At 39.5% G+C, this 25,071-nt stretch overlaps 1 protein-coding gene across 1 annotated transcript in view; it reads left to right on the top strand.

Moving 5' to 3' along the window:
- Positions 1-25,071, top strand: part of LOC128657327 (gastrula zinc finger protein XlCGF57.1-like) — a 136,555-nt gene that overhangs the window by 14,882 nt on the left and 96,602 nt on the right. The window contains exons 2-7 of the mRNA XM_053711628.1: positions 3,459-3,566; positions 4,075-4,179; positions 5,883-5,996; positions 21,780-21,869; positions 22,036-22,143; positions 23,679-23,786. Of these exons, the coding sequence (XP_053567603.1) occupies positions 3,524-3,566; positions 4,075-4,179; positions 5,883-5,996; positions 21,780-21,869; positions 22,036-22,143; positions 23,679-23,786 (568 nt within the window). The 5' untranslated portion in view covers positions 3,459-3,523. The remainder of the gene's footprint in view (positions 1-3,458; positions 3,567-4,074; positions 4,180-5,882; positions 5,997-21,779; positions 21,870-22,035; positions 22,144-23,678; positions 23,787-25,071) is intronic.

The following is a 25,071-nucleotide window of genomic DNA, read 5'->3' as shown; positions in this document are numbered from 1 at the left end:
ACTGCCAGTCCCACCCTGATGATTGACATATGCCACAGTTGTGATATTGTCCGTCTGAAATCAAATGAATGGTTCTCTCTTTAACAGAGGCCAAACCTGAAGAGTCCTGAAAATAGCACAGAGTTCCAAAATATTGATTGGTAAGCTCGCCTCTTGAGGTTTCCAAACCCCTTGTGCTGTCAGAGATCCCCAGACAGCTCCCCAACCTGAAAGACTTGCATCTGTTGTGATCACAGTCCAGGTGGGATGAACAAAAGAAGCCCCTTGAACTATACGATGATGGTCTAACCACCAAGTCAGAGAGAGTTGAATGTTGGGATTTAAGTATATCAATATCCGAGTATAATCCCTGCACCATTGATTCAGCATACAAAGCTGCAGAGGTCTCATATGAAAACGAGCAAAGGGGATCGCGTCCGATGCTGCAGTCATGAGACCTAAAATTTCCATGCACATAGCTACTGAAGGGAATGATTGAGACTGAAGGCTTCAACAGGCTGAAACCAATTTAATTTGTCTCGTGTCTGTTAAGGACAGAGTCATGGACACTGAATCTTTCTGGAAACCTAAAAAGGTGACCCTTGTCTGAGGAATCAAGAAATTATTTGGTAAACTGATCCTCCAACCATGTCTTTGAAGAAACAACACTAGTTGATTTGTGTGAGATTCAGCTATATGTAAAGACTGAGCTAGTACCAAGATATCGTCCAAATAAGGAAACACTGCAATACCCTGTTCTCTGATTACAGATAGAAGGGCACCGAGAACCTTCGAAAAGATCATTGGAGCTGTTGCTAGGCCAAATGGAAGAGCAACAAATTGGTAATGTTTGTCTAGAAAAGAGAAACTCAGAAATCGATAGTGGTCTGGATGAATCGGAATGTGAAGATATGCATCCTGTAAGTCTATCGTGGACATATAATGACCTTGCTTAACAAAAGGCAAAATAGTCCTTATAGTCACCATCTTGAAAGTTGGGACTCTTACAAAACAATTCAAAAACTTCAGATCCAGAGCTGGCCTGAATGAATTTTCTTTCTTTGGGACAATGAATAGATTTGAATAAAACCCCAGACCCTGTTCCTGAAACGGAACTGGTATGATTACCCCTGAAAGCTCTAGATCTGAAACACACTTCAGAAAAGCCTGAGCCTTCACCGGATTTACTGGAACGTGAGAGAGAAAAAATCTTCTCACAGGAGGTCTTACTCTGAATCCTATTCGATACCCTTGAGATACAATGCTCTGAATCCACTGCTTTTGAACAGAATCTGCCCAAATGTCTTGGAATATTTTCAATCTGCCCCCCACCAGCTGAACTGGATCGAGGGCTGCACCTTCATGCAGACTTGGGGGCTGGCTTTGGTTTCTTAAAAGGCTTTGATTTATTCCAACTTGAAGAAGGTTTCCAATTGGAACCAGAGTCTTTAGGGGAAGGATTGGTTTTCTGTTCCTTATTCTGTCGAAAAAAGAACGAAAACGATTAGAAGCTTTAGATTTACCCTTAGATCTTTTATCTTGAGGCAAAAAAACTCCCTTCCCCCAGTGATAGTTGAAATAATTGAATCCAACTGAGAACCAAATAAATTGTTAAGTTGGAAAGAGATAGTAATCTAGACTTAGATACCATGTCAGCATTCCAAGATTTGAGCCATAAAGCTCTTCTAGCTAAAATAGCTAAAGACATAGATTTAACATCAATTTTGATGATATCAAAAATGGCATCACAGATAAAATGATTAGCATGTTGAAGCAAATGAACAATGCTAGACAAATCGGGATCTCTTTCCTGTTGCAATAGGCTATCCAACCAAAAGTTTGATGCAGCCGCAACATCAACCATAGAAATGGCAGGCCTGAGAATATAGCCAGAATATAAATAAGCTTTCCTTAGATAAGATTCAAGTTTCCTATCTAAAGAATCTTTAAAAGAAGTACTGTCTTCCATAGGAATAGTAGTACGTTTGGCAAGAGTAGAAATAGCCCCATCAACTTTGGGGATTTTTTACCAAAACTCTAATCTAGCCACTGGCAAATCATTTAAACCTAGAAGAAGGAATGAAAGAAGTACCAGGCTTAATCCATTCCTTAGCAATCACATCAGAAATATCATCAGGAACTGGAAAAACCTCAGGAGTAATCATAGGAGGTTTATAAACAGAATTTAAACGTTTACTAGTTTTAATATCAAGAGGACTAGACACCTCAATATCCAAAGTAACCAACACTTCTTTTAACAAGGAACGAATATACTCAATCTTGAAAAGATAAGTAGATTTGTCAGTGTCAATGTCTGAGGTAGGATCTTCTGAATCAGAGAGATCCTCATCAGAGGTGGATATTTCAGTATGTTGTCGGTCATTAGAAATTTCATCAAATTTATAAGATGTTTTAAAAGACCTTTAAGTTTATTAGAAGGCGGAATAGCAGACAAAGCCTTCTGTATCGCATCAGCAATATAATTTTTCATATCAACAGGGATTTCATGTACATTAGATGTTGAAGGAACAACAGAAACTGTACTGGTACTGATGGAAACATTTTCTGCGTGCAAAAGCTTATCATGACAACTGTTATATACTACAGCTGGAGATATAATCTCAACTAACTTACAATAGATACATTTAGCTTTGATAGAACTGTGATTAGGCAGCAGAGTTTCAACAGTTGCTTCAGAGACAGGATCAGATTGAGACATCTTGCAAAATGTAAATAAAAAAACAACATTAAAGCAAAATTTAGAATTTCCTTATATGGCAGTTTCAGGAATGGGAAAAAAATGCAAACAGCATAGCCCTCTGAGCATATAGAAGGCACGAGGCATATAGGAAGTGGGGTAAAAAATAAACAAATTTTTTTGACGCCAAGAATGACGCACAGCGCAAAAGGAAGTTGAAAAATTGTTTTGGCGCCAACAACATCCGGAAATGACACAACCTCATGCAAGGAAACCTGGCGTCAACTAAGACACCGGAAATTACGTACTTGCGTCATTAAAGACGTACCTTCGTGCCAAAAAATTCTTGCGCCAAAAATGATGCAATAAATAACAGCATTTTGCGCCCTTGCGAGCCTAATTTTGCACGCGAAATTTAAAGAAAAAACAGTCTGTTTGAAAGAAAGGACTATACCCCAGGTAAGAAAAATAACGTCCTAAAACATGCTTCCCAAATTTGCTTTGTTACCATAATATTCTTTGTCAAAAAAAATACCTAGGTAGTAGTCTGGAGCAGGAAATAGTGCTGCCATCTAGTGCTCTTGCATATGGATAACATTCTTGCAAAACTACTGCCATATAGTGCTCCAAACACAAACACACTCCTAATTTTTTTTTTATTAGCTAAATGATTAGACTTGCACTAATTGTGTAATAAACTAAATCAGAAAGAACAAACTTCTGTTTTATAAGTTTATGGTTTAAGTTTATAAGTTTAGGTAACTCCCTGCTATAATTACAGGGCGTCTAGAGGAAAACCCGGGCACTGGGCTATTAAATGTGAAGGAAGAAGATGAGACAGATGACATGAATAGTCATCAGACTGAAATACATTGGTCCCTCCCTGCTGGTGAGTAGTAATACGTGAGAGTCTGCTGGGGCTGTGCACACAGTTACTTACTGCTCTCCCTCCCTGCCGGTGAGTAGTAATACGTGAGAGTCTGCCGGGGCTGTGCACACAGTTACTTACTGCTCTCCCTCCCTGCCGGTGAGTAGTAATACGTGAGAGTCTGCCGGGGCTGTGCACACAGTTACTTACTGCTCTCCCTCCCTGCCGGTGAGTAGTAATACGTGAGAGTCTGCCGGGGCTGTGCACACAGTTACTTACTGCTCTCCCTTGTAGTTTACTGTCTGGTTTATAAGCACAGATAACAACATGAGTTTAACCCTTGTTTAGTTCATGTTGTATTTTTATACTGGAATATTGAGGATCATGGTCAAAAAATGATGAGAGGAAAAAGGAGGAGAATGTGTGAATTTGGTGCTATTGTCTGTCTGGGAAATACACAAACTGTTTTATGGTAAAGTTATAAAAACGAGATCATGGGATATAAAACTGAATCTGCTTTATTGTACAGATGAATATAACGCTGATATAGTGAAAGTTGAGATAACAGAAGATCTGAGTGTGAGGCATCAGCTGGGAGCCCCGGTTGAGGAAACCAGTGACCGTATCAGCCCAGGTGAGCACGTCTGGTGTGTCTGAGGGACACAGGAGACAGGTGAGTATGCACATATGTTGTGCTAGAGGGATGTAGGTCAAAGGTAAGAGTGCATGCATTTTGTGTCTCAGGGACACAGGTTTACAAGTGAGTGTGCGTGTATATTGTGTCTGAGGGATGAAAATAGCATGGGTGTTGTGTGTGAGGTATGCGGGTTACAGGTGAGTGTGCACATATTTTGTGCTAGAGGGATGCAGGTCACGGGTAAGTGTGCACGTATGTTATGTGTGAGGTACATGAGATGCAAGTAAGTGTGCATGTATGTTGTATTTGAGGAATGGGATAAAGGTAAGTGTGCATGTATGTTGTGTGTGTGAGGTACGTGGGTTACAGGTGAGTGTGGACATATAGGACACGATCACATATATGGCGCAGGTTTCGGCGCAAGCGTGGGAACCTGCGCCGGTCGTAATTTCACCTTGCACATCGGGGTATTACATATACTGCGCCGTTAGATGCTAAACTGGCGATCTTCTGAAATGTGCGCAAATACACATTTCAGTCGTCGTAAGTAACTTAGGCCAGTATTTTGTCAACGGAAAGTGTCAATGAAGAGTAGTTCTATGCAAATTAGGATAACACTCGTAAAAATGAACCGCGATTTCATATAAAAATGCAACACGTAATTACGCTATTCAAAATTCATATATAAACCCATATATAAAGAGATGAAGGTAATACAATTATGATTTCCCATTGTTCTCTCCTCCAAGTATTGTTGATTGTTATAAGCAAGTATATATCCACAATGTGATAAAGTACCTACAAGCTCAATCCATTTGATTATGTTGTGGCTTCAAACTATTTCAAATACACAAATAAACCTTAAAAAACCAATATCATAGTATACTGTCCCTTTGTATGTATGTATGTATGTATTGGGTACTTGTAAAGCACGGCTAATCACCCATAAGGGTCTCAAGGCGCTGCTCATTTTATCAACCTTGGAAGGATGAAAGGCTGAGGGGACCTCGCCGGGGATCGAACCTGCAACCCTTGAGTTGCTACAGAGCTCAGCCACAATGCCTTAGCATGCTGAGCTATCTGTCCGGCTTGAGATGCTGCTTAAATGTATGTGTTTGTTAAGGCTTCCAAGGAGTTACGTTGCTTTTTTAGTCAGTGCAAGGGTTGCTGCGCCTGCAATATGTGGCGAGATGAGAATGGAGTAGATTTTCTGAATTCTGCGAGCGTAAGTCCTTACGCTGTATATTGGATACCAAATTGCGCGGCTGTTCTATGTTAGTCTATGGGTAAAAAAAATACGTCCGAAGGGTGAAATATACGCGCGTAACTTGTATGCTACGCCGTATATGTAATACCAAAATCGCGTAAAATCTGGCGGCGGAGGATTTTGCGGGCGACGTTGCGTATGTAATGGAGGCCATATTGTGTGTGAGGTATGTGGGTTACAGGTGAGTGCACGTATATTGTGTGTGTTACGTGGGTTACAGGTAGGTGTGCATATATATTATGTGTGAGGTACGTGGGTTACAGGTGAGTGTACATAGTAAGTGTGATAGTCTACTAAATAATTCTCTTGTGTGCACATAGTACTTTTCGGGCCATCACATGATTTATGTTTATATATAATGAGAGAGAAATTGATACATCCCACGAGCACTACAAACAACTTACACATATGCATGTATATTCTTATTGTTCAGGTCGTATGGATGTGACGCCTACAGATGGCTTAGTAGTTGAGCACGGAGGAGAACCGTATGTGTGTGATCACATGAAGACTGAGGAGGATGAACTTCCTATAAAACCAGCTACAGGTGATTAGCACTAATTAACACATTACCCTCAAATATCTGCCGGATATAGCGCAGACCTAAGGCATGCAGTCTTAGCGCAGTCTTAGCGAAGTCCTACGTACAGGGTACGTCTGTCATTAAAGGGTTAAGTAAAGGGAATATTTTGTGATGGTGACATTTTGCCTCATGTAATTAGCAGTTATATTTACTCAGATGGTTACATAGCAGACACAAGTCTGTGTGCAGCCCATGAAGCATTTATGAATAACTAAGGCCTAGATTACAAATGAAGCATAAAAAAGGAAATTTATGCTTACCTGATAAATGTATTTCTTTTACGATATGACGAGTCCACCGATTTCATCCTTACTTATGGGATAAAAGCCAAGGAGCAGAGGTTACTGAATTTTAACAAAAATAAAAACCTGTCTTTAGAAAAAAACAACAGGGTGGGCCGTGGACTCGTCATATCGTAAAAGAAATAAATTTATCAGGTAAGCATAAATTTCCTTTTCTTTTACAAGATATGACGAGTCCACGGATTTCATCCTTACTTATGGGATACAATACCAAAGCTATAGGACACGGATGAAAGGGAGGGACAAGACAGGAACCTAAACGGAAGGCACCACTACTTGAAGAACCTTTCTCCCAAAAACAGCCTCAGATGAGGCAAAAGTATAAAATTTGTAAAATTTGGAAAAAGTGTGAAGAGACAATCAAGTTGCAGCCTTGCAAATCTGTTCAACAGAAGCATAATTTTTAAATGCCCATGAGGAAGTCACAGCCCTAGTAGAATGAGCCGTAATTCGATCGGGAGCCTGCTGTCCAGCAGTCTCATATGCAACACGGATGACACTCTTCAGCCAAAAAGAAAGAGAGGTAGCTGTAGCTTTCTGACCTCTACGTTTTCCAGCAAAAACAACAAATAATGAAGATATTTGACGAAAATCCTTAGTTGCCTGCAAGTAGAACTTCAAGGCACAGACTACATCCAGATTATGTAACAGACGCTCCTTCTTAGAAGAAGGGTTAGGACACAAGGAAGGAACAACAATTTCCTGATTAATATTCTTGTTAGAAACAACCTTAGGAAGAAAACCAGGTTTGGTATGTAACACCACCTTATCAGAATGGAAAATAAGATAAGGAGAATCACATTGTAAAGCCGAAAGCTCAGAAACTCTGTGAGCAGAAGAAATAGCAACCAAAAATAAAACTTTCCAAGATAATAACTTACTATCTATGGAATGCATGGGTTCAAACGGAACCCCTTGAAGAACATTAAGAACTAAATTCAAACTCCAAGGAGGAGCAATCGGTCTAAACACAGGCCGGATTCTAGTCAGGGCCTGACAAAAAGATTGAACATCTGGAACATCTGCCAGGCGCTTGTGTAACAAAATAGACAAAACAGAAATCTGTCCCTTTAAGGAACTTGCTGACAACCCTTTGTCCAATCCAACAATAAAGATATTTACGCCATATCTTATGGTAAATATTTCTAGTAACAGGCTTGCGTGCCTGAATCAAGGTATCAATGACCGCATCAGAGAACCCCTGCTTAGATAAAATCAAGCGTTCAATCTCCAAGCAGTCAGCTGCAGAGAAATTAGATTTGGATGATGGAAGGGTCCATGAATTAGAAGGTCCTGCCTCAATGGAAGCTTCCACGGCGGCAGAGAGGACGTCCACCAGATCGGCATACCAAGTCCTGTGAGGCCACGCAGGAGCGATTAGAATCACCGAAGCCCTGTCCTGTTTGATCCGTGCAATCACCCAGGGAAGGAGTGCAAACAGTGGAAACACATAAGCTAGGTTGAATGACCAAGGCACTGCCAAGGCATCTATCAGTTCGGCCTGAGGATCCCTGGACCTGGATCCGTATCTCGAGAGCTTGGCATTCTGACGAGGTGCCATCAGATCCAATTCCGGCCTGCCCCACCTGAGAATCAGGGTGGCAAAGACCTCCGAATGGAGTTCCCATTCCCCCGGATGAAATGTCAAAAAATCCGCCTCCCAGTTGTCCACTCCTGGGATGTAGATTGTTGACAGATAACAAGAGTGAGCCTCCGCCCACCAAATTATCTTGGATACTTCTGTCATCGCTAAGGAACTCCTTGTTCCTCCCTGATGATTGATGTAAGCCACAGTCGTGATTTTGTCCGACTGAAATCGGATGAATTTGGCCGAAGCCAACTGAGGCCAAGCCTGAAGCGCATTGAATATTGCTCTCAACTCCAGAATATTGATTGGAAGTAGGGACTCCGGCCGAGTCCACACACCCTGAGCTTTCAGGGAATTCCAGACTGCACCCCATCCTAGTAGACTGGCGTCCATTGTCACTATCACCCATGAAGGTCTGCATAAGCACGTCCCTTGGGACAGATGATCCAGCCGACAACCACCAAAGAAGAGAGTCTCTTGTCTCCTGATCCAGATCTATCTGAGGAGACAAATTTGCATAATCTCCATTCCACTGTCTGAGCATGCTCAGTTGTAGAGGTCTGAGATGAAAACGAGCAAACAGAATGATGTCCATTGCCGCTACCATCAGTCCAATTACCTCCATGCACCGAGCCACTGATGGCTGAGGATTGGACTGAAGGGCTCGGCATGTATTCAGAATCTTTAACTTTCTGACTTCCGTCAAGAAGATTTTCATGGATATAGAATCTATTAGGGAAAGGAACCCTTGTCTGTGGAATTAGTGAACTCTTTTCTAGATTCACCTTCCACCCATGAGTCCTTAGAAAGGACAGAACCATGTCAGTATGAGACTTTGTCAGTTAGTAAGACGACGTCTGGATTAGAATATCGTCCAGATAAGGCACCACTGCAATGCCCCACGGTCTGAGAACTGCTAGCAAAGACCCTAGAACCTTCGTGAAGATCCTGGGTGCCGTGGCCAGCCCGAAGGGAAGAGCCACAAACTGAAAATGTTTGTCCAGGAAGGCAAACCTTAGGAACTGGTGATGATCTTTGTGGATAGGAATATGAAGATATGCATCCTTTAAGTCCACGGTAGTCATATATTGAACCTCCTGGATCAATGGGAGAATTGACCGAATAGTCTCCATCTTGAAGGATGGATCTCTGAGAAACTTGTTTAGACTCTTGAGATCTAAAATGGGTCGGAACGTTCCCTCTTTTTTGGGAACCACAAAAAGATTTGAGTGTCCAGGAATCCTGAATGTCTCTTATCCAAGCCTGGACAAAGAGAGAAAGTCTGCCCCCTACTAGATCCAGTCCGGGATCGGGGGCCGCCCCTTCATGCTGTCTTGGGAGCAGCAGCGGGCTTCTTGGGTTGTTTACCCTTGTTCCCAGCCTGGTTGGATCTCCAGATGGCTTTGGCTTGAGAAAAGTTCCCTTCCTGTTTAGCGGCAGAGGAAGGGGGACTCCTTTGAAATTACGAAAGGAACGAAAATGACTCGGTCGCCCCCTTTGCTTAGATGCTTTGTCTTGAGGGAGAAGATGACCCTTACCTCCCGTAATATCAGAAATGATTTCTTTCAAATCAGGCCCGAATAGGGTCTTTCCCTTGAAGGGAATAACCAAAAGCTTTGATTTAGAGGACACATCCGCAGACCAAGATTTTAACCATAAGGCTCTGCGCGCTAAAATGGAAAATCCTGAATTCTTAGCCGCCAATTTGGCGATCTGAAAGGCAGCATCCGTAATAAAAGAATTAGCCAGCTTAAGGGCCTTAATTCTATCCATTATTTCTTCTAAAGGAGTCTCAGTCTTAAGGGACTCTTCTAGAGCGTCAAACCAAAAGGCAGCTGCACTTGTGACTGTTACAATGCAGGCCGTCGGTTGTAATAGAAACCCTTGAATATATAGCTTCTTTAGAAGACCCTCCAACTTTTTATCCATAGGGTCTTTGAAAGCACAACTGTCCTCAATAGGGATAGTCGTACGCTTAGCCAGGGTAGAGATAGCTCCCTCCACCTTTGGGACCGTCTGCCAAGAGTCCCAAACGGTGTCAGCTATAGGGTACATTTTCTTAAAAATAGGGGAAGGGGAGAACGTGATACCCGGTCTCTCCCATTCCCTTGTAATAATTTCCGAAATTCTCTTAGGAACTGGAAACACATTGGAATAAAAAGGGACCTCTAAGTATTTGTCCAACTTACTCAATTTCTCGGGTGGAACCACAATAGAGTCACAGTCGTCCAGAGTTGCCAAAACCTCTCGTAGCAAAAGGCGGAGGTGTTCAAGCTTAAACCTGAAGGACATGACGTCCAAATCTGTCTGGGGTAATGCACTTCCTGAGTCAGACAGTTCCCCCTCAGACAGGGCCTCCCTACCCCCAAATTCAGAACCCTGGGAAGGTATATCGGAGATAGCCATTAAAGCATCAGTTGCAGGGACCACGTGAGTTTCTGTCCTGCTGTGTTTGCCTTGTAACACTGGCAACTTAGATAAAACTTCTGTAAGAGTGGATTACATAACTGCAGCCATATCCTGCAGAGTAAATGAAGCAGACGCCGTTGATGAACATGGCTTCACCTGAGCGGGCGTTAAAGGCTGTGACGCTTGGGGAGAAAGATGCGGCATACCCTGAATTTCATCAGTCTGAGGACATTCATTAGATATATCTTTATTAAAGAAAATTTGTTCTTTACACTGTAAAGCCCTCTCAATACATGGGGGACAAAGTGTAACAGGGGGTTCCACAATGGCATCTAAACACATAGGACATGTACTTTGTTCACGGTCATCCATCTTTTATAACCTGAACAAAATGCAATCTTGGTCAGAATCACTGATAATTAGTATAGCAAATATTAGTCTAATAATAAAAAACACTTCGGAGCACTGTATCTTTAAATACAAAAACAAAATAAAACAATCTTGGTCCCTAAGGCAGGGTGCAAATTTCACATAGCCTGCACGAAGGCCTCAGAATAATACACTGGTAAACTTTTAAAATATAACCCAGTCACCACGCCGCAGCTCCGCTGTGGCTCCTACCTTCCTCCACATGACCACACTAGACTCCTTAAGCACGGCGCACCTAAAGTCGATTGTAAAATATCGCTACAAGCAGACTTAGGAGCCGTGAGGAAATGCTGCACCGGACAACTGAAGTATGAACTGCGCTATCCTAAGCGCGCGAAAACATAGGCCATAACAGTCCTCACATCAGGATACCCCCATGTACCAGAGCTATATAGTGAAAACATATCCCCTCCGGAATTGTCCCCAGCATCAGCCACCTTTAATAAACAAACTGGAACCTTCTATTCCATGCCCGTTATCGTGAATACACATACACTAGGTCCCAGCGCTTCAAGGCTATAACATGCCTGAGTGTCTGGATAAACAATAAATGTCAGTTTTCTTTACACACCCCAGCGCTTCTAGGCTATTATAATATGAGAGTGTCTGGGTATTAAAGAAAATGTTAAAAGGAAGCCCTTTCAAGCTAGCCCCTGTATAACAGTATAAGCACAGTTTTTCTGAAATATGCTGCAGCGCTCCAGAATAATAAACTGCACCTACCTCCATGCTGAGGAACAGCATGACAAGCTCACAGTATCAAGAGGTCCACTCTTCCTCCTGAGGTCATGTGAAAGCAGAAGGGTCTTGGTTACAACCTCTAAGACCATATACAGAGAAAGCAGCACAGTCTTGGGAGGCGCAGTGGAGACAAAAATCCACCAGTTCCCATAGTCTAAAAACGACTATCCAGAAGCTGCCCTGTAACAAAATAGTACACTTTGGCACCATTTCAAAATAAAAAACTCTTGATTGAAGAATTTAAACTAACACCTCACTTTACCTCTTCCTATCACTAACACAGGCAAAGAGAATGACTGGGTGGGGGGGAAGGGAGAAGCTATTTATGCAGCTCTGCTGTGGAGCTCTTTGCCTCCTCCTGCTGACCAGGAGGCGATATCCCATAAGTAAGGATGAAATCCGTGGACTCGTCATACCTTGTAAAAGAAATATAAGCACTACTGAGTGTTAACTCCGCTCAAGATAAATATATAGTGCTCCTATTCTTGTACTCGTATTACAAGTTGAAAGTAAAATGTTACCGCAAGAGCCAAAGCCTCAGGCGCGGTAACATCTGGAGGTCGGATATTGTGACCTTGCTAAGTCCCTTGCCGCATAGACTCCTGTATATTTATACCCATAAATAAGTAAAAACACATACATATATACCTTTGTGTACCAGATCATAGACCTTACCCATATTGAACATTTATTTCAATAATAAAACTTGTTTTGTTTTTTTTATATTTAACTTTGAGTGAAATACTTTATTTTAATATAATATACATGTTTTTAAGAGTTAAGGGGACAGTAAAGTCAAAATTAAACTTTTTAAACAACTTTGCAATTTACTTATATTATCTAATGTTCTGTTTTCTCTTGGTATCCTTTGTTGAAAAGCATACCTAGATAGGCTCAGGGGTAGCAGTGCACTACTAGCTAGCTGATGTTTGGTTCTTGCACATATATGCTTCTTGTCATTGGCTCAGCAGATGTTTACAGCTAGCTCCCAGTAGTGCTTTGCTGCTCCTTTAACAAAAGATAACAACATGTGCTTCATTCTCTTGGTAACAGAAGTACATTGTAAAGTTGTATAAAATGACACTCTCTATCTGAATCATGAAATTATTTCTTTTTTTGTTTTTTACATTTTACTTCAGGTCTCCAAAAGCACTAAGTTTTCAGTGCTATTTTGTAATGTGCACGAGTGTAACACATTTATGTCATCAAGTAATATAAGCGATAGTAGCAAATCCTGCGCTATCCATTCAAAGTATAGGGTGCGCTAAATAAATGTCAGCCTCGTTAAAGGGACACTCAAGTCAAAATTAAACAGTCATAAATCAGATAGAGCATGCAATTTTAACCAACTTTCCAATTTACTTCCATTAACAAATTGTGCACAGTCTTTTTATATTTAATTTTTTTGAGTCACCAGCTCCTACTGAACGTTCTAGAATTCACAGAATAAACGTATATTAATTTGTGATTGGATGGTGGCTGTCACATGGTACATGTATGCATTTTTGATAGGCTGATGGCTGTCACATGGTACAGGGGGAGTAGAAATAGACATAAGTTTTAAAATTGTCAAAAAAAAAAATTCTACTACACATTTGAAGTTCTGACTAAGTGCTATTGCATTGTCTTGAATTTGTTGATTATGCAAACCTACTGTGTTTAGTGGTCCTTTAAAGGGGAATGAAACCCTTAATTTTTCTTTCATGATTCAGAGAGAAAATGGGGAGCACACCCGTTAACGTTACACTTTCTGTGACCTTGTGCACAATCATCATCAGAGACATGACATTTTCAGATAGATACCGAGAGAATACCATTTTAAATAACTTTCCAATTTACTTCTATAATCTAATTGTTTTCATTCTCTTGGTATCAAAGGATACCAAGAGAACAAAAAAAAATCAGACAATAGAAGTAAATTGGAAAGTTGTTTAAAATTGTATTCTCTCTGAATCTATCTTAAAATGTCATGTCTCTGATGATGATTGTGAGCAAGGTCACACTAAGGGCAACGTTAACGGTTTTGCTCCACTTGCGTCTCATGGATGCAGCGCACAGGTGAGTGTACATGTGTGATGTGTCTGAGGGATACAGGGCACAGGTGAGTGTACATGTGTGATGTGTCTGAGGGATACAGGGTGCAGGTGAGTGTACATGTGTGATGTGTCTGAGGGATACAGGGCACAGGTGAGTGTACGTGTGTGATGTGTCTGAGGTATACAGGGCACAGGTGAGTGTACATGTGTGATGTGTCTGAGGGATACAGGGCACAGGTGAGACAGACCAGAAACAAAAAGAATCAGAAAGACAAACAACAGACAAACAAACCACCCAAAAGGAATCCGAGCCCATTCTCCCTAATAAGGATGAGAAACTAAGAATCATAAATCTGTCTAATCGGACACTAACCTCCCTTCACATTAATGTATTATCCAAAGGCTTGTCCTTCTGTCCACACAACAATCTGGACAGATTTGAGGTAATTAAAGATATACAACTATTTTTGCGCAAACTTCTTCTAAAAAGACACTTCACTAATAAAGAACCAGATATTCCATCTGTTGACTGTACTGAAGATGAACTGGAAACCTTACAAATATTAAATGATCTCAACTCAGAACAAGATGAATGTGAAAGACCTAACTGGCGAAAGACGATGAAAATCAAATCGAAATATGTTCCCCCCAACAAGACATGTCCCAATATTGAAGTCTTCAATTAAATTGTATGTCAAAGTATCAACAAATTAGACATCACTTCTAAACAACAAAATCTATCCAAAAGGGAAAGGGATACTCTCTCAGAAATAGAATCTTGGAATGATGTCATAATTCGCAACGCCGACAAGGGCGGTAATATTGTAATATGGTCCATAGAAATGTATTTGGAAGAGGCCAACCTTCAATTGAAGAATAAAATCTGCTATAAAGAATTATGGAATAACCCCACAGGGGATTTCCACGCTCAATACAATAAATTGATTGACTCAGCCTTTAAAAATGGCTTAATTAATACTAAGTTTCTGACTATTATGCATCCTAAAGTCGCAACATTCTATCTAATTCTGAAAGTTCATAAAAATAGCCAAAAACCACCTGTCAGGCCCATCGTCTCCGGTAATGAAAACCTAACGGAAAAGGCGAGTCAATATGTAGATTTAAGGCTAAGACCGTTCCTAACACAACTATCGTCCTATGTGAAAGACACCATGGAAGTGTTACAAATAATACAGGACATTAACATCTCCAAAAACACCTGGCTAGTCTCTTGTGACGTGGAATCCCTGTATACTAGCATTGACCACAAACTAGGATTACAAGCCGTCCAATACTTCCTCAATATGTCATCTGATGAAAGCCCAGACCATAACCAATTCACACTTAATCTACTCAAATTCGTGCTAACTAAAAATTATTTTCTCTTCAACAACAAGTTCTACCTCCAAACTCAGGGCACTGCCATGGGCACGGCCTGTGCTCCCACCTACGCAAATCTTTTCTTAGGGTGGTTGGAGCAAACCACAGTATTCTGCGATACAAATGACGAATACTCAGATAAGATTCCAGTGTGGATTCGATACATAGACGACATCCTGTTCTTATGGGAAGGCACAGAAGAAGATCTTGATACCTTTCTATTAAAGTTAAATCAAAACAATTTGAACATCAGATTAACTCATCACAAAAGTCAGACAAACATTTCCTTTTTGGATTTATTAATCCGTAAGGAAGAAGACGGCTGCCTAAGCACAGACCTGTATCGAAAAGAAACAGCTACCAACAATGTCTTATTTGCTACCAGTGCCCATGCACCCAATACCACAAAGTCTCTACCAATTGGAGAATTTTTGAGATTAAGGAGGAACTGCTCACAAGACACGACCTTCAAGATGAGAGCCACAGAATTGGAAAATCGTTTACTCTTAAGAGGCTACAGCAAGAGATCTATTCACAAGGCTAAAACTAAAGCATTAAAAACTGCTAGATCTGAACTATTAAAAACAAAAACTAAAAAGGGTGATAATAAAACCAGACTAGTATTAACGTATAATCAGCAAACACAGCAAATTGTGAATATAATTAATAACAACTGGCATATACTACAAGCGGACCCCTATTTAAAGGACTTAATAGGCGAAAGGGTCCAACTAAGCTATCAGAGAAATAAAAATCTAAAGGAAAGGCTGAGCCCCAGTCATTTTGTACAAAAATCCACCAAAACTAGACCACCTGAAAGAGGTTTGTTTCTATGTGGAAACTGCTCCTCGTGCGGCAACATGGTTAAAAAGAAATCCATCACTGACAGGTTTGGTAAACACCATCAAATTATGAGTTATATTAATTGTAATTCTAGTGGAGTAATATATGTCCTTCAATGCAAATGTCCTAAAGTATATATCGGTATGACTACTAGAACTGTACATACCCGATTGATGGAACATTTGCGAAACATCCGTAATGCCCCTAAAGACCTATCTAAAGACAAAAAAATCACGTCCGTAGCTTCTCATTTCTTCAAACACCACCAATCTAAAACCTCTGAATTAAAATGCTTTGGAATCCAGAAGATATCCCTGGGTTTAAAAGGAGGCAATCTTGAAACAGTGTTGCTCAAGGCAGAAGCAAAATGGATATACTTAATGGATAGCGTATATCCTAAAGGCATGAATGAACAGAACAATTATTCTATGTTCATATAAATTAATAACACACCATTGGCATGCAAACCATATAAAAAGTACTGTAAATGTGTACAACAGTATAAAAAAATTTTTCAGAAAAATATAAAAAAATATAAAAAAAATAAAACTAGGTTTATAATTTAAGAACAGTTTATCTAATACAAATCTTTAAATAAACAGCCAGTTAATATAAAATTGCATGATTAAAATAAAATACTAATGCCTAAATGAACCAAGTAAATCTGATTGGGATTTTTTTCATTCAAAAAACTTTTTTCATTTTTTCAAAATATCTCCCACATTAGTAGTATAAGAGAGATACTCCAATTAACCTTTGATGGATATTTTTATATCTCCTCTAACCATCATACGATTGTATCCACATTTATTTATTTTTATTTTATTTTCTCACATTTATTAATATATCACGAGCATCTTTCCCTTCTGTCTAACCTATCTCCACAAGTCTCCATTTAGTATAGAGTTCACTTCACTAGTGTAATATAATCTACAAACCCATCTGGCACCTTGTTGTACACTTACTAAACAATTTTCACCATTATTTATTTGATAACACTTTATCTCATTTACCCCCTATATTCCCCTCACCCCCTTGTATTTAACTGCTCTATATTTTGACACACAGTAATTTATAAATAGACACAACAAGTGGACACGTACACCTGTATACCACCTTTATCACTTTGGATCATTCGTATCCTAGGATTAAGAATCACGCAATCTTTCTTGCTTTTATATATATATATATATATATATATATATATATATATATTCTTTTTACTGGTTTATTGGAAAATATTCCATCTCTCCACTATTACTCGTGACATGGCATGTTGCATTCATTAAACATGAAAAGCCAATATTTTATAATATGAGAGAATAATAGCTCCACTATTATATAATAGGATTATTACAAATTTTCAATAATAGATATTAGGTTACAGCTATTCTAACTCCATCTTAACTGTAGCAATTTTATTAATAAGTACAGTCTTTATTAACAACAGTAGCAAAAAAAGCCTAAAAATAAACAATACGTTGAAATTGACAACATATAGGGAAGGATTTATAATATATGACAAAACAACAACTTGTAACAAGTGAACTTTCCAAAATAAATGCATGTAATTTTGATACCATTACCACTGGTTTATAACCTTGGGAAGAAGAAAACAATAAATTTATTCTGATTAACATATTCCTCCCTTAGATAGAGAAAAACTTTTGTCAAATAACCAATGTGTATATAAGCTTGGGATAAATAAAAAAAATCTCCCAATGCAGTATTAGTTCAACAAGAATCAAAACAAAATCCTCCGTGGATAGTGCATTAGATATTACTCTAATGTCACTTGACTGTTGCCATTCACTGAATCAATAGCAAACAATCAGCACGGCAAAATGTTTCAAGTCACAACTGTCAATCAAGTGTAAATTACGCCTCCTCCAGTTTTTCAGAGCCCCACGATTGGTTCAATTATAGCCAATGGGCTGATGCCTAAGAATTAAAATACCCTGAGACGCCGGCGCGCGTCACCTTTGAAAAAGCCGAAACGCTATCGGCGAAACATGTTAGGGATGGGTATCTGTTAATACCCTGTTTAGTTTCTTTTTTAACAGCATAGCTAACTCGAATTAACTTATTAATATAGTGGCAACTTGGACCAGAATTTAAGTAATCTTTCTAAGTGTCAGTGGCAAAGTGTTAAGGGCAAATCACTTGTTGATATTATAAAGCTATAACCGCTAGTTGCGTGAATTGACAGCCCTGACATATACTAAAGAATCCTCTGTTAATAATACAAGATTTCAGTGGCTAGTTGATATTATAAAGCTATAACCGCTAGTTGCGTGAATTGACAGCCCTGACATATACTAAAGAATCCTCTGTTAATAATACAAGATTTCAGTGGCTAGTTGATACTATAAAACTACAACTGCTAGTTGCGTGAATTGACAGCCCTGATATATACTAAAGAATCCTCTGTTAATAATACAAGATTACAGCGGCTAGTCGTCTATACCGGCCGGTTTAGCTTTTTCTTTTGATTATTTAATCACAAGTATCCTAAACGTTATAGTCGCTCAATATCATAACGGCTAATCCCTATAAGGGTTACTTTAGATAAAAAATTACAGACAAATCATTGTCTAATACTTTAAAGTCATAGCAGCTAGCCGCTTACTTTGACTACTTCAGTGTACACTTTGATAACATATCTGCATGTATTCAACTAGTAATTAGTTGTAGACACATATTTATGAGGGTTACCCAAGATACAATATTGTAAAGATATTGCTGCTACAACAATTACTATATACAATTATAAATAAATCATTAGATTTAACATTCAAAAATGTTGCTGCCTATAAAGTGAACACCGTATAGTATAAAAGCTAGCTAGACAAAGTACTCTTGATAATTAAACTTATCTCATACAGATCGTCCTAACTACCCCATCTCCAACATTACAATATAGGAGATGACAGCTGCAATCTAAAGTACCGTGCCAATATTTGTTAATTGTGGGCGATTGTAAGTGTAATAATATTACCAAATCAGTCTGTCAGGAGACCTAAGATATAACAGTTGATAGAGAGAGCCTGACAACATTGACCACTGAATATAAATCACTGGAGTTCAAAACCAGTGAAGTATTAACACCACTATTAATTAAAGCACAAACTGTCTACTTGTAAGACAAAGTTGTGTTAAAGTACACCAAGCACCTATACATTTCATATGTTAATTAAACTGTCTATAACCCCTGTTGCAATAATAGCTCAATTATACAGTATATATTAAAAAATAAAAAATAGATATACAATAAGGCCATTTGAGCCACCTCTGTGGTCCACTGAATACAAAAATGGAATTGTGAGAAAACAATATATACTGTTACTATATATATAAACTAATAGTATAATTTACTGCAATTGAAGTGACAAGGGGAAAACAAATAACTATTGAGTTTAATACTAATTGTGAATCTACAGCTTTCTTGGACCTAGTAATCTAACTTGAGGATTGAACAACTCATTTATAGAGATTTTTCTATCCTGATATATATTAACCATAAACTTGATTCAGGACAATAGTTACTAGTATTCCTCACAGATACTAATCCTTAATTTATCTTACAACCTAAGGAGGATTGACCCAACAACAAGATAATAATAAGAAAGGAGAGAAATAATCCTTTCAGCAAAGTATATACAATCCACATATGGCTGCCCAATTTTATATGTGAATAGCTGTATTAGAGAATCTTGAACCATGCAGTGGTGTAAAACATCGATTAATAAAAGTACATTACCTACTTGGAAGATTTACATTATTTAATACAAACATACCTCAACAATAGTTCAAGTCCGAGGCAATTTATCTACCTAATACTCAGAGCCACTCTTATCCTCAGTAGAGTTACTATGTGTTTTTAAAGTGCACACATTTACACATTATATTTTTATCCAGTAAAGAGTTAATAAAAGTTATGTTTTAATTTCTCCATCAACCCTTTGGCTTACAGTGGTTGTTTAAGTTTCATTTCAATCCTAATCATAATTTTGGGAACAGAAGTGCTACCCAAGTGCATTCTTTCAGTCTCTACCTACTTAGGGTATAGACTATTCTTGTAACTATGTGTGTGATGTGTCTGAGGGATACAGGGCACAGGTGAGTGTACGTGTGTGATGTGTCTGAGGGATACAGGGCACAGGTGAGTGTACATGTGTGATGTGTCTGAGGGATACAGGGCACAGGTGAGTGTACGTGTGTGATGTGTCTGAGGGATACAGGGCACAGGTGAGTGTACATGTGTGATGTGTCTGAGGGCACAGGTGAGTGTACATGTGTGATGTGTCTGAGGGATACAGGGCACAGATGAGTGTACGTGTATGATGTGTCTGAGGGATACAGGGCACAGGTGAGTGTACGTGTGTGATGTGTCTGAGGGATACAGGGTACAGGTGAGTGTACATGTGTGATGTGTCTGAGGGATACAGGGCACAGATGAGTGTACGTGTATGATGTGTCTGAGGGATACAGGGCACAGGTGAGTGTACGTGTGTGATGTGTCTGAGGGATACAGGGTACAGGTGAGTGTACATGTGTGATGTGTCTGAGGGATACAGGGCACAGGTGAGTGTACGTGTGTGATGTGTCTGAGGGATACAGGGTACAGGTGAGTGTACGTGTGTGATGTGTCTGAGGGATACAGGGCACAGGTGAGTGTACATGTGTGATGTGTCTGAGGGATACAGGGTACAGGTGAGTGTACGTGTGTGATGTGTCTGAGGGATACAGGGCACAGGTGAGTGTACATGTGTGATGTGTCTGAGGGATACAGGGCACAGGTGAGTGTACGTGTGTGATGTGTCTGAGGGATACAGGGCACAGGTGAGTGTACGTGTGTGATGTGTCTGAGGGATACAGGGCACAGGTGAGTGTACATGTGTGATGTGTCTGAGGGATACAGGGCAAAGGTGAGTGTACATGTGTGATGTGCCTGAGGGATACAGGGTACAGGTGAGTGTACGTGTGTGATGTGTCTGAGGGGTACAGGGTACAGGTGAGTGTACGTGTGTGATGTGTCTGAGGGATACAGGGTACAGGTGAGTGTACGTGTGTGATGTGTGTGAGGGGTGCAGAGTACAGGTGAGTATATGTGTATGATGTGTGTGAGGGGTGCAGGGTACAGGTGAGTATATGTGTATGATGTGTCTAAGGGGTGAAGGGTACAGGTGAGTATATGTGTATGATGTGTGTGAGGGGTGCAGGGTACAGGTGAGTATATGTGTATGATGTGTCTGAGGGGTGCAGGATACAGGTGAGTATATGTGTATGATGTGTCTGAGGGATGCAGGGTACAGGTGAGTGTACGTGTGATGTCTGAGGGGTGCAGGGTATAATTTTATATATAAATTATAGTTTACAAACCTTGTCATGTTTTTGAAGCTTCTATTAAAGGGACTTGAAACCCAATATTTTTCGTGCATGATTCAGACAATTTTAAAAAGGTTCCCTAGATAGGTAGCGTGCGCATGTTCTGAGCACAACATGCCCAATAAATGTGCTTCCATCTAGTACTGTTGCGAATGCAAAATATTCTTACAAAACTGCTGCCATCTAGTTCTGCAGACATTTGCAGGTTTAAGGGTTCAGGTAAATGTACAAGTGTGTGATGTGCCTGAGGAACACAGGGTACAAGTGAGTGTATGATGTATCTAAGGGGCACAAACAAATGTATATTAGTGACGTGTCTGAGCAAATCAAGGCAAGGAAAGTGTATGTGTGTCACCTATCCAAGGGACGCATGGCACCTGTAAGTGTATTCGTGTGACGTGTCTGAGGGAAGCAGGCCACAGGTGAGTGTACGTGTAGTACATGTCTGAGGGTTGCAGAGTACAGGTGAGTGTATATGTGTGTGATGTGTCTTGGTTTGCAGAGTACAGGTGAGTGTATGTGTGATGTGCCTGAGGGATGTGGTATTGCACAGGTGAGTATTTGTGTGCGTCTAATATTACAACTTCTTGTAAAAAGCTAAATTGTGACCATATTTATATGATCTATGCAGGTGATGTTAAGGCTGAAGTCACACTTAATGCTGAACAGACTAATGACCTGGAAGCTCTGAAGCAGGAAATCAGTGACAATATCAGTACAGGTGAGTGTACATGCATGATATGTCTGAGGGGTGCAGGGCACAAGTGAGTGTATGTGTGAGTCGAGTCTGAGGGACGAAGGTCACAGGTGAGTGTATGTGTGTGTCTACATCTTCATTGCACAGTGCTAAAAGCTAAAATTTGGCCATATTTATATGATCTATACAGGTGATGTTAAGACTGAAGTCACACTTAATGCTGAACAAACAAATGATCTGTATGTAAAGAGTCAGCAGGAAGCTGTGAAGCAGGAAATCAGTGACAATATCAGTACAGGTGAGTGCACGTGAGTGATTTGACTGAGGGAAACAAATCAGCTTCCCTACTAGTCACAGGGCGCAGGTAAGTGTATGTCAGTGTATAATATTACAACTTCCTTGTGCAGTGCTAATAAGCTAAACTGTGACTATAGTTACATGATCTATGCAGGTGATGTTAAGACTGAAGTCACACTTAAACAAGGCTTTAATTGCTTCAGAGATTGGTATTTTTATATGCAGTGTTACAATTACCTGTCAGGACATCCGCATAAAAGGAATATGCTGAGGCCACTAACGACATTCGAGTCCCTATGCCATAAAGAATCTCCTACAAAACACACCTTATCAATGATTTATGCACTACTGAAACAAAATCCACCAGGTCACACCCCTCACTTCATCAACAGATGGGGGGAGGAATTGGGAATTCAGATATCACACATCGACGCCTCTAAGATATTTATAGCCATTAAGAGATCCGCCACATCTAGTAATCTCATTGAGTTAAACCTGAAAATTCTCCATAGATGGTATCTTACTCCATCAAGATGCCAGAAAATATTCAGAGAAGCCTCCAACCTCTGCTGGAGGTGCCATGATCAAATCGGCCATATGGCACATATCTGGTGGCTTTGCCCTAAAATAACCCCAATATGGGATGAAATCTCAAAGGAAACATCAAAGTTACTAGATAAAGCCTTACCAATAGACCCACTCTTGTGGCTATTTCACTTAGTCCCCAAAAAATTCACTTCAGAACAAACTAAATTATTTAACATAGCAAGTAACAGCATTAAGAAACTAATAGTCAAGAACTGGAAAAGTTCTATAATCCCAACCGCTGCGCAATGGGTTCAGGAGTGCAATCGCACTATACAGCTAGAGGAATACCACTACCTTAAACAACGAAGGTTAGACAAGTACATACAGATTAAGATTTTATGGGAAGAATACTTGAGGAATAAGTTTGATACCAATAGGATATAAAACACTGAAACATACGACACTAGATACTGTCAGAGGAGGTGGAAACCGACCATGAGATACCAGAGGGGGAAAACATGAGGGGCCACAGGAAGCACAATGTGTTGTTTTTTGTTGTGTTTGTTGTTTATTCGTTTAATCTGTTACTATATGATTTATTGTTCATTACCTTTCTCACTACATGCATATTTGTAAACAGCACTGTACATGTACAACCCATACAGCTGTAAAGTCATATTGACTTGTAATCCTATCAAAAGTGCACTTATGATGTATAACTTTATTATCTGTAAAATAAAACTATTTTTGAAAAAAGACTGAAGTCACACTTAATGCTGAACAGACTAATGACCTGAAAGCTTTGAAGCAGGAAACCAGTGACAATATCAGTACAGGTGAGTGTACGTGTGTGATGTGTCTGAGTAGTGCATGGACCAAGTGAGTGTACATGTCTGATGTGTCTGAGGGGAACATTGTGCTAGTGAGTGTGTGTGCGTCTAATATTACAACTTCCTTGTGCAGTGCTAAAAAGCTAAACTGTGACCATATTTTATATGTTCTATGCAGGTGATGTTAAGACTGAAGTTACACTTAATGCTGAACAAGCAAATGATCTGTATGTAAAGAGTCAGCAGGAAGCTGTGAAGCAGGAAATCAGTGACAATATCAGTACAGGTGAGTGCACGTGAGTGATGTGCCTGAGGGAAACAAATCAGCTTCCCTACTAGTCACAGGGAGGTTTTTATTACAGAAAAGGAGCCATCATCTCTTTCCAGTAAAACACACAGATAAAAATGCCCCTGTTATTTGTAGGTGATTGTGATATAATTTTTGTAGAACTGTATTCAAGTCTAAATTATTAAAGAAAGAAAACAATTGTCTGACCTTTATTAAATCCCTTAATATATCTGATATCTTCAGTTATATCACTTTGTTATATTCTCCCCCACAAGCAATACATGTTAACATAAGTGAGCCCTTTCTTTTTATTTATTTAAAAAATAAATTATAGTTTAGAAACTCTGTCATGTTTTTATAAACTTCTATTAAAGGGATATAAAACCCAGCCTTTTTATTTCATGATTCAGATTTAGAGTACAATTTTAAAAAGGTTTCCAATTTACTTCTATTATCAAAATTGCTTCAGTCTCATGTCATTCTTTGTTGAAGAGATATCTAGGTAGGTAGCGTCCACGTGGCTTGAGCACTACATGGCAGAAAAAAAATGTGCTACCATCTTGTGCTCTTGCTATAATATTCTTGCTAAACTGCTGCCATGTAGTTCTGCAGACACGTGCACGCTCCTGAGCTTATTTCCCTGCTTTGTAACAAAGGATACCAAGAGAACAAAGAAAATGTGATAATAGAAGTAAATTGGACGGTTGTTTAAAATTGGATGGTGTGTCTGAATCATAAAAGACAAATTGAATGTCCCTTTAACAAATGTGTAATGTATTTTTATAAATGTCTCCGGATCTGTGCACAGTATACAAGGTGTGATCTTTAAAGTGATGGAAATATAGACATTTCTAGGCACTCACAATATTGCAAAACAATCTCACAATAAATATCATTAAAAAAAGAAAAATACATTCTTATTCGTACCAATACCCAAGTTAGCATACTGTAGTAGGCTTATCATTATGAATATGATGTGTAGAAAAAAAAGGCAAATAAACCATTATCAAACCGTCAAAATACCAATAAATATCAATAGACTCTTCTCATACCCCCATAGCTCTTGGCTCATGGCTGACGCGCGTTTCACCAGTCAGAGCTTTCTCAAAGCCGCCTTTGAGAATCCCAAGTTTATCGGATTTCACAGAATCATAGTGCTAATGGTGTAGGGAATGTCCCTAAATAAAAAAGCAACGTTTCGGGCTAACACTTGGCCCTCTCCTTTTTGAGAAAGGGCTAAGTGTTAGCCCGAAACGTTGCTTTGTCTATAGACCCTGCATAA

The sequence above is a fragment of the Bombina bombina genome, chromosome 4 (genome assembly GCF_027579735.1).
Source record: "Bombina bombina isolate aBomBom1 chromosome 4, aBomBom1.pri, whole genome shotgun sequence".
Lineage (NCBI taxonomy): Eukaryota > Metazoa > Chordata > Amphibia > Anura > Bombinatoridae > Bombina > Bombina bombina.
Note: the sequence above shows the minus strand (reverse complement) of the source record. Positions and strands in the feature narration are given on the sequence as shown.